The 11,217-nt window shown below is 35.9% G+C and overlaps 1 protein-coding gene across 2 annotated transcripts; it reads left to right on the top strand.

Annotated features, from left to right (window-relative positions):
• Positions 1–1,668: 1,668 nt before the first annotated feature.
• Positions 1,669–11,074, top strand: LOC117914411 (kinesin-like protein KIN-13A). Of its 2 annotated transcripts, XM_034829762.1 has the most exons (15): positions 1,669–1,847; positions 1,958–2,052; positions 2,153–2,414; positions 2,972–3,190; positions 4,625–4,813; positions 5,331–5,435; positions 5,637–5,714; positions 5,986–6,067; positions 6,713–6,875; positions 7,485–7,814; positions 8,786–9,004; positions 9,085–9,688; positions 9,781–9,846; positions 10,351–10,580; positions 10,739–11,074. In XM_034829762.1, the coding sequence occupies exons 3-14, from the start codon at positions 2,205–2,207 to the stop codon at positions 10,531–10,533; spliced, it is 2,448 nt and encodes an 815-aa protein (XP_034685653.1). In that variant the 5' UTR covers positions 1,669–1,847; positions 1,958–2,052; positions 2,153–2,204; the 3' UTR covers positions 10,534–10,580; positions 10,739–11,074. The 2 variants fall into 2 exon arrangements, with proteins under 2 accessions (XP_034685653.1, XP_034685652.1); XM_034829761.1 differs by lacking the exon at positions 10,739–11,074 and having other exon boundaries at positions 10,351–10,737.
• Positions 11,075–11,217: the final 143 nt, after the last annotated feature.

Raw genomic sequence — 11,217 nt, forward strand, 5'->3', positions numbered from 1 at the left:
CCAAGTTAGATGTGACTACCTATTAAGTTTAAACATATCAATAAAAGGAGAAAAATAAATTTACAATAATTCCCTTAGTAAAAGCGAGGGAATTGAGGAAGAGCCAACTTAAGAATCAAGCAGCCTGGGCAACCCCAGGGGGTGTTGCAATGTGTTTGTGAGTCAACGATGCAAAGGTTCAATAATGATTATTCTACAGATTCACTTACAAACCATTCAATTGACAAGAGTGACGATTGAACTATTTTATCGGTAGAAGTGACAATTGAACCATTCAATTAGTAAGAACAACGATTTGACCATTTAATCGGTAGGAGATATGATTGCACTATTCAATCAGTAGTAGTGACATTTGTTAATGATTTTTTCAAGACCGTTGACAAATTTGTAGTGTTCACGTTGGTTTGAAATTCAAATTAGTGAGTCAAAACTCACTTTTCCCATTTGTTTTTGTATAAAATTTTTTTATTTATTTAGAAGATAAAAATGTATTTAGTAATTGTATAATAAATGGAAACATATTCTTATTAAGCAAAAACACATCAAACGTTAAATAAAATAGCAAAAATGTCATGTTGCTTATTTTATAACTAAAATATATAAACATTTTAAAGTTATTGATTTGGTATGTATTAAACTTATAACCTCATAATCTCGATCATGAAAAAGTATATAATTAAATTTGAAAATTAATAAATATTGTGATGAAATTACGTAAATTGATGAATAGATAATTATCTATTTTTTAGCCTAAATTTTAATTTTTAATTAAAAATAAACTTTTATTTTTAATAAATTTTCATTATATTCAATACAAATAATCAAATTATAAAAGTGACATTACTTATAATTCTTTTATTTTTTTTGACAAATGGTAATTTGTATAAATTTATGACAGTGCCATGTCATCATCGGACTTGTCAGCAGCGATTAAAATAACAGGAGTATCATTCGTAGGTAATTAATCTAAGGCATTTCATCGGTCAGCAAAACCATCGTGCCAATTAGGATTCACACGTGGAGACGTCGATTTACGATTTTAATGCCGCAACGCGTGGATTACGAAATTTGAAAGCGCAGGGGTATTTAAGTAATTAAATTTGACTTGCCGTAGACATGAGACAGTCTGCGGTCGGCTGCCTCTTCGTTATTTTTTATTTTAATTAAAATTAAATTTCCCCCTCCATTTTTCATTTTTTTAATTTAGCCAAACGCAATAAAAAATGCCGTCTCACCACCACATAATTACATCTACTGCCATTCTAAGACGACCGACACGATGCCTTATTCCTTGAAGTTAGTGTCGTGTCACCTGATGGATATGAATCCAAAAATAAGAATTATTAAACTATAATCTTAGTCATGGTGTGACATATTTCGATTTTACTTAAAGAAAAAAAAAAGATGTGACAATTTTACTGTAAAATTTGATAGTCCGTGACCAAATGATTATGAAACGGGCCCACTCCATACGGGAGGGTAGCATGGAAAATTAGAAATAGGTAGAGGATACAATAGTCATTTCATAAATTTGAAAAATATCCGTTAGCCAAATTTGAAATATATATATAAATCCACCAATAAATATGAAATATGAAATATCTGTCTTTTTATTTGAGGGAGTATTAAATTATTATATATGAAGGTGTATACTCGCGTGGAGCATCCAGAAATTTACAAGAGAGAGAGAGGGGGAACAAAAGATTATAACCAATACCCCCTTTTTCTCTTCTTCATTCAATCCAAATTAGGGTTTTACATTTTCTCTATGTTTCAGATCTGATCGGAAATTCAACTCCACCGGGTAGATCTTGTTCGAGCCAAACATTGATTTGGAACTGAATCTGGTATGCTTTTCGCTATGTTTGCAATTTTAATTTCTTTGCCCGAGGTTTGATTTCTGTGGTTGGGTTTATTGAATCGGGAATTCGATATTGGTTTTGGGTTTCTCGATCAGGTACGATTGAATTCGAGATTGATATTCATCGGGGGCGGAAGCAGCCGGGGAACCGTGTTACATGTTTTGCTTCGAATTTGATTTTTCGCTGCATTGTGAGTAGACTGGAGACGGATCAGTGAATTTAGGTTTTTTTTTGTTTTGGTTGAATTGGGGATCTTGTGATTTGATTGTGGTTGTGTTTTGTGTTTGAAGCGTTGATTAATAGATCTTGAAATTGGCTCCGCAAAGACGATCTCAGCGCCACATGGGTGGCCAGATGCAACAGAGCAATGCTGCGGCGACTGCTCTGTATGATCACCCCGGCGGCGGGACTCTGCACAATGCAGGTCCTGCGAGCGACGCTGGGGATGCAGTCATGGCGCGATGGCTCCAGTCCGCCGGATTGCAGCATCTGGCCTCTCCATTGGCTTCCACCGGAATTGATCATCGTCTCCTCCCCAATCTTCTCATGCAGGTATTATTTTATTGCCTATACATTGCTCAGTTTCTTTACCTTTCAATGCTATCTGAGATTTATGACTTCTTTCTAGTAGATATTTCTCCCTTTTCTAATTTGTATCTTACGGTATATTATCAGTTTAATAATCATTTTACACTTTCCATGGTCTCACACTTCCAAGGTTGGAATGAAGTGACATGGGATGGGATAAGGAACGCAAATCCACAAATTTTGGTTCCTTCTCCAGTGCTTATTTTTGCCTTGCCATTTTGTTTTTGGATTTCTCTTTATATGGTTGCTCTTATTTTAATTTTGTTTGTGAACAAATTGTCACCAACAGATTTTCTTTTTCATCCATTTCTTTTCCTTCAAAAATCAGATAACATGTTTTTGAAAGTGCATCCAAAGAGGCCCTCAGGGAGCGTCATTGTTTTTATATGCTTAGCAGTCTCTAAAGTAATGTTTCTTCATAATTTTTGTGTTATCTTGTTACTATAAAATTAATTCCGAATGGTTCTTGTACATTCTTCATTGGAATCATGAGATGATGGGAGAGATTTTCTATTTTTAAGGGTTATGGAGCACAGTCTGCTGAAGAGAAACAGAGGCTTTTCAAATTGATGAGGAACCTTAATTTTAACGGGGAATCTGGTTCTGAGCCATACACTCCTACTGCCCAAACTTCAGGAGTGGTTGCATCAGAGGGTTTTTATTCTCCTGAATTTAGGGGGGATTTTGGAGCTGGGCTTTTGGATCTTCATGCTATGGATGATACAGAACTCCTATCTGAGGTACATCTCTTTATAGTCCATCACACCTTGTTGGGCAGGATATTTTAGATTGACCAATTGAATGAAGTTTAAATGATGCAATCCATTGAAAACTTTATTCTAGTGTTTTATCTATAGTGCTGTGTTGAAACTTGAAACCTATTTTTCAATGAAACAATGCCAATCACTTAGGCTTCATTTCACTTCTTTGGTCATATTGTCCAAGATTGCTCCATTTCTCATTTTTAAATACTTTAGGCGCTTTTAGTACAATTGCTTTACTTATAAAAAAAATCTTTGCTTTTTAAAGTGAATTAATTTATACTTATTTGGATTCGAGTCTCATAGTCATTAGGTTTATATTTGAGTCTCATTGCTTAGATTGGGAGTTAGGATGAATTAATTGGTTGACCTTTCTTGTTCTGAAAGAAACATTGAATCCCATTATTGGATCATCTGATCGTTTACTTTAAGAAATGATATTTTTAACTGTTGGCAATCCTGGGGACCTGGGATAGGTTTCACAACATTGTGAGATGGGTTTCAAAGTCTCAGAGAATCCTATATTTCAGAGCTTTTATAGTGAGATGGGAGTGGATTCTAATGCTGGGACAAAGAACCCTGTTTTAGGATTTAGAGCCATCTCAGGAAATTTTGGGATGGTTCCCAGCAATGAAACACATTTTGAAATGTTTTTGGCTGACTCAATTTTTTTTTCCCTATGTTTCATTTATTTATTATATGTTTTAATTGTGCCTGAAAAGTACTTCATCTTGGATTTGGCATTGCTCTCTTTGGGGTCTATTGAATTTTAGATTTCAGGGTTCTGTCGGTGAGGTTGCTTGAATCCAATGTTTGTTTATGTCAAGTGTCTTTTATTCAGGCTGTTTCTTTCCTCACTTCCTTTTGGATTTTCATGTATGGAAAAAATGGGATTGGTCAGCCTGCATTTGGCCAGCATCTTCAGTCAAGCTCAATGCTAATGATATGTTGCAGAACGTCAGGAAGAACAACACTTGGTTGTCTTCTTGTAACAAGATATTCACTGTGCTATGCTGCTGAAATGAAGGAAGAACAGAACACTTGCTCATACTAAATATATAATCTGAAAGAGAGGAGGGAAAGTGAAACCATCTTCTCATTCCCTTGGAGAAGATGTCTGCAACTGTGACTTTGAAGATAATAATTCTCAGTTGGGGTTACTTTATGCAATATCTTAGGATGATTTCTCAATTGCATGGGATCCTGTTTGGTATCCATGATTATATTATCACTTATTTTTATTTTCTTTTGATTAATATCATCCTTCATTGAATAAAGTTTTGATTACTATGATCCTGATACCTTTTATTTTGATTGACAGATTGTGCTGTTTGTATTAAGATGGTGCTTTTTCTACAATTTTTTTTCCTTTTCCTATGTTAAAGCATGTTTTTGTTTTGATCCCCTTCTCAGCACGTTATATCAGAACCCTTCGAGCCATCACCTTTCATGCCTGGTGCTACGAGAGCATTTGACAATGACTTTAATGTGATGACCAGCAGGCAGCAGAAAGGGCAGACAGAGGCAGATCCTTCAGTTGGATTTCTGGCAAATGAAAAAGAGAACACCAAGGAAAATAATGTGGCTAAGATTAAAGTTGTGGTATGTCATTCTATTTTGCATTATCTGTTTTGTTATTCTTTTATTTCTTTTCTCTTTTCTCTGGGTCAAGGGTTTTGTGGGGATTTGGGGTTTTGAGGCCTAGAAAATTAGAATTTATGTTTAAGGGAAATAGTGTTGGCTAGTTCTTTTTCTTTTGCAATTTTCCCATTTCAGTGTATCTGAACTAGAGAACCATTGATTGGTTGATGCTCTGTTAACTGTTTGTATAATTTGTGTTGTGTTTGGATATCATTTTAAAACCCTTTTTATTTTATTATATTTTAATTTTTTTGAATGACAACAGGAAATATGCACCTATCTTACCTTTGGCACCCTTGTATACAAACCATCTACTTCATTGCCCTCTCTTTTAATAGGCACTGTTAATATTTTTTTTTGCTTGGTTATCAGAAAAAAAAATGCAGCTATCCAATTATTCTCCTGAAAATAATAGAAAATCTTTTATTGTAACTTTTATTCTGAGAACCATAGAATGTATGTGTTCTGGTATGTCTAGGTACGCAAAAGACCTTTAAACAAGAAGGAGCTATCTCGGAAAGAGGATGACATTGTAACTGTATCTGATAATGCCTATCTCACTGTCCATGAACCCAAGCTAAAGGTTCGTATATTCCTCTAAGCTCTAGTATAATATTCAAATCCTTCAAAGTTATATGACAGGATATATTAATGCTGACATGATATTAGGTTGTCTAATTTCAGTTTTCCTGTGTACATGTATTGTGCTGGCTTTTAGCACTCTTTTTTGTCTAACCTTTGATCTGTCTATTGGAAGAACTAAATATGGTTTATGATGTGAAAGGTGGACTTGACTGCTTATGTGGAGAAGCATGAATTTTGTTTTGATGCCGTTCTGGATGAGCATGTTACTAATGATGAGGTAACGCTTACTTTTTACTGATAGGTGATGAAGTAACCATTATCATAGATTGCGGTTGCCACTTGCTCTGCTTAGCATATACAGTAGTCACAGAAGCCTGTGCTCATGTCAATTTAATCCTCTATTATTTGTTCATAATTTGTTTTTTCTTTCTGTAGATTTCATTTAGTTTTGAGGCATTTTGTGCTTTCTGCAAGTGAGGTTGTTTGCTCTGTGACTGTTGATTTGTAAGATTAGGAATTTGATTGCTTTGCATGCTTACTTTGAACAGGTATATCGGGTTACTGTAGAGCCTATCATTCCTATTATTTTTCAGCGAACAAAAGCAACTTGTTTTGCATATGGTCAGACAGGTGTGCATGATTCTATCCTTCTTTCTGTCTTACGCTTTTGCCATGTACCATAGTTTGGGGTCTCTCATCATCATTACATATTTGAATGGTCAGGAATCAGGATAATGTCGCCCCTTCTATGGTTTTTCCACTTCACGCCTGTTGGTTTTAAGAAGCTGAAATATATTAACTTTCTTTTTTTCTTTTTCTGTGTTCTTCGGTCCTTGCTCAAAGATATTTATTTGTAGATGTATCATATATGTCACAGGACTAAGTAGTAAAAGAGTTTTTTTTTTTTTTTTGATTGGATCCCTTTGTCAAAGAGTAGAGTGAATGAGAAATATAATGAACTTTATTGATTACTATTAATAGGTAAATAATTTGGTAAGGCTGGTGGTTTGTTAAAAATTTCTGCCAAGCTACTATAGTTTATGGCTATTAATGGTTGTGTGGGATTGAATAGAGAACTGCAATACATACAGAATAGATTCAAATGGCCAAACATGGGGAAATATAAAAATGCACCAAATCTGTAATTTAGAGGATTGTGTGCATTCATCCTTTTATATTCACCTTCTTATCTTTTTGTGTCTGCTGCCTGTTCCTGAGGTGTAACAGACCCTGACTCTGATGTGGATAATTGAATTACAACTAATTTAATTTCAGGTAGTGGTAAGACGTTTACCATGCAACCTTTACCTCTCAGAGCTGCTGAAGATCTTGTTAGATTGTTGCATCAGCCAACTTATCGGAATCAGAGGTTTAAGTTGTGGCTAAGCTATTTTGAGATATATGGCGGAAAACTCTTTGATCTTCTCAGCGATAGAAAGTTAGTATTCCTGTTTGAACAGAAATGATGGAAAATTTATAGCATTCATGTTTACTTTTCACAATTGGGTTAAAATATTTCTGTGATTTGTGAAGTTTCGGATTCAACAAGATCAAGTGTCTTTGATGTTCATGGTTTCTTGCAAACCTTAGAATATTTGAGTGGGCACATGAGATAAACATCCAAGTGGGCATGGAGTTAAATTCTGTAATTCATGCTACAAGGGGTATTTTGGTCATGTTGTCATGATGTTCTGAAGCATCTTGTGTTTTGGTTGACAACAAGCATCATGTGCCCTTGCACATCATGGATTCATTATCTTTTTCTGCTAGTATATATGTATAACTGTATATGTGAAGGAAGATTTTATTTCTGTTAATCATATCACCTGGTTTTTTTGCACCATGATTTTGTAAAGCTTTGAATCGGGTGTTTTACCTTCAAGTGTCATGTGTGCAATGCATCATGAATATGTTTGGTAGATATGTACATTAGATATATATATATATATATATATTATGTCTACTAGAGTTCATAAATGCTTGAACACTTGATGGGTGCACAAATATACTTGATTGGCAAGTGACTTCTTTCATTGTTCTTAAATAGGAAACTTTGTATGAGAGAAGATGGAAGGCAGCAAGTTTGCATTGTTGGACTGCAAGAATTTGAAGTTTTGGATGTACAGATTGTGAAAGAGTATATTGAGAGGGGAAATGCAGCAAGAAGTACAGGCTCTACTGGTGCCAATGAGGAATCTTCAAGGTCACATGCTATTCTACAACTTGTTGTTAAGAAGCACAATGAAATAAAAGATTCCAAGCGTAATAATGACGGAAATGAGGCAAAGGGTGGGAAGATTGTGGGAAAGATTTCTTTTATCGATCTTGCTGGTAGTGAAAGAGGTGCCGACACAACAGACAATGATCGACAAACTCGGTATTATCTCCTTAAGTTTTAACACTTTTCTGTCTGAAGCTTCTTGCATGGAGATAGTAATCAGATTGTGAAAATATATCTTAGTGTTTCAGCCATTTTTGTTCTACAGTGAATTCTATAATTTAGTTATACAATATTTTAGTTATTGGCTCTTGAGGTTAGAATTGGGTGCCCTAAGCCCACCCCAACTCTGATTGCAACCCCAAGCCCCCTTCTAAGATAAGCAAGAGAAATGGAGGGGTTTGTAAAATTCATCTATTTGGCTTATTGGCATTCCAGGACCAACTAGAACTGCAACTTGTGGTTGGAGGCCAACCTAAGATCTAGCATAAGAGCTGATCTTAAATGCCAACAGCCCGTCTCATCTTGATCTCTGACTCAAGATGGTAAATCTGTGCTAGGCTTGAATTGCTTTTCAGGTTGAATCAAGAATAAAGTGTTTAGTGTAATTTACAGTTTTCATCTTTGATTGAACCTGCATATATCCAATGGAAGCACCATATTAGAATGTGTGTTCTAGGATTTGAAATGCATGAAAGGTTGCTTAAAATGCTTCTGAAGACAGAGAGATTTTGGCTTGGGTGGCTTTTCAACCCTAACGCTAGTTGCTTTGGGGTCAGATCATTTTTCTTTTCAATCTGAGCTGATCTTGAAAAGTTCAAAACGCCCATGTTAAACCATACAATTGTTGTTTCTTGTTTGGGCTGCTGTTATGGGTGCTAGTGCCTGTTGCCATGCCAACCCAAAGTGGGCTACATTTTATGAGTTGGATGTGACTTTGTGGCTCTGCACTAATGTTTTCTGGGAAGTTCTACAAAAACTGGAATTTTTCCTGGATAGTCATTTTCTTTTGTTTACTACCTGGTTTGTCCAGCAGTTGCAGACCATCACCATGTCGAATGTTTTTCTATAAAGATTTGGTAGTGTTTTAATTTCAGTCTTTCAGATACCATTTATTTGGTTCATTGCAGGATTGAGGGAGCTGAAATCAATAAGAGCCTTTTGGCTCTGAAGGAGTGCATTCGTGCTCTTGACAATGATCAGATCCATATTCCATTTCGTGGAAGCAAACTCACAGAGGTGCTTCGTGATTCCTTTGTTGGCAACTCAAGAACTGTCATGATCTCTTGCATTTCTCCAAATGCAGGTTCATGTGAACATACACTCAATACTTTAAGATATGCTGATCGGTATGCCTGTTCCTGTTGCTTTATTGCAGAAAAAGTTTATCTTTATGCTTTCAACCTAAAAATGACTATTATGTGAACAGGGTTAAAAGTCTGTCCAAGAGTGGAAATGCAAAAAAGGATCAGGGTGTGAGTTCATTGCCACCTGTTAATAAGGAATCTTCATCAGCAGCATCTTTGCCAGCTTCTGTTGATGTGGAGGATGTTTATGAGCAACAACCAGAAGTAAAATTAGCAGATATGGGTCGACGGACTGCAGATAAAGAAAGTTCATATAACCATGCTGCTGATTTTGATAGACAGCCCTCTAGCTTCTCTTCCAATTACCCCTTCAATGCACGGGAGGAAAGTGCGGTGGCTCCTGGTCTAATAGACAGGGAGAGGGTTGAAATGAAAAATACTTTTGTTGGTTCTACAAGTCAGAAAATGTACTCTTCATCATATTCCCAAAACTCGGTTGATACAGAAGAGAAAGTGCAAAAGGTGTCACCACCTCGTAGAAAAGTTCCACGAGAAGAAAAATCAGAGAAGCTGGGAAACTGGCTGAAGAAAGAAGGTGGAAATACAGATATGCCCTTCACAAGTTCAAAGCAGCAGAATACCAGCAATTCTAATATAAACAATGTTGTATCCAGGCAATATGAACCTGAACCTCCTAATGATGGGAACATCAATGCTATACTTGAGGTTTGTTAATTATTATTCCATTTATTATTGTTTTTTAGTTCTACGAGAATCAGTTCCCATCCATAATGTTATATCCTGCTTGAATATTATAGGAAGAAGAGGCACTCATTGCAGCTCATAGAAAAGAAATTGAAGATACAATGGAGATTGTTCGTGAAGTAAGTGAATTTTTTCTTCTTTTTCTCTGAGGTTTGACCTTCCTGAGTTGCTTCCTCCATGCATATTTGTAAACTTTATCAACTCTAAATCCACTTATTTAAAATAAATCCTAATGTTTTCAGTTTTTGTGGCACATAAGGTATACTTTAGAATTTCATGAAATGACACGTTTTCACCTTTTTATGGTTTTTTTATGGTGATTGATACTTTTTGAATAGATTTATGATTTGAAACAGAATGAAACAAACAAACAAGATTCAATTGGATGTCTGGATACCTGAAAACATTAATACTTGTGGATGTCTGAATATAATACCTGTGGGAGATATGATAACCCCATTAGGTTCTTTAATTTTTTTTTTTGGAAGTGTGAACTTTATTTGAGCCAATGCCTAAGAAACAACAAGCTTTCATGAAAGAGATGGGTTTGCTTTTTCATTTCATTTGGCATCCATCTGAATATTCAAATCCAGTGCTAAGTCTGCATGGTTGTTGAATACCAGGAAATGAAACTGTTAGCAGAAGTAGACCAACCAGGCAGTCTTATCGACAACTACGTTACCCAGCTGAGCTTTGTGCTCTCACGCAAAGCAGCAGGTCTGGTTAGTCTTCAAGCTCGCCTTGCCAGGTTCCAGCATCGACTAAAGGAGCAGGAGATTCTTAGCCGGAAAAGGGTGCCCCGTTAAGCCGTGCCTTGCTTCTTATTTCAACAACTGCATGATCCCTCCTTCATGTAATCTCTGGTTTCTTCTCTGTATCCTGTTGTTATAGTGTTTTGTCAAATATTTTTAAAGGTTTTATTTGTTTTTTGCATGTGATTCTTTTGAATTTTGAAAGAGTCATGTGATTTTGCTCTTATTTGAATGAATTTACTTTTGTGCTCTTGGTCAGTGGCAAAAGTAGGGAGTCGGGATTATGTCATTTGGGGAAAAACACTGAAGCACAGCGTAGCTCAATTCAATTGCATCTCAGGGCTAAAATTGGTGTTAAACATCCAGACTTCTTGCTAGATCAACTGCAGCAAGGAATTTCAAGTTTGTTTTTGGTGATGGTTATGTGATCAAATGTGATATTTGCGATGGGTCTGGTGGGTTCTTGCGGAGGGTTTTTATGGGTTTGTGTATTTGGATGTTGTTTAGTGGTGACTGGATATTTGATTTCACAGGATATTTCTCTTGGGATACAGAAAGTGAAATACATGTTTCCATAAATTCTCAATAACTCCCACACATTTTCCCAGGAATACATGTTTTCAACTAGCATTGTTATGGGTCCCATGACCATCTACCATCAGGATTGGTAGTAACGAAAAACCCTACGATAACTGCTGAAACCATTGAGCCCGGCGCATTCAAAGCAAAGCTCAAGGA

Source organism: Vitis riparia, chromosome 5 (genome assembly GCF_004353265.1).
Source record: "Vitis riparia cultivar Riparia Gloire de Montpellier isolate 1030 chromosome 5, EGFV_Vit.rip_1.0, whole genome shotgun sequence".
In the NCBI taxonomy this organism is placed as follows: Eukaryota; Viridiplantae; Streptophyta; class Magnoliopsida; order Vitales; family Vitaceae; genus Vitis; species Vitis riparia.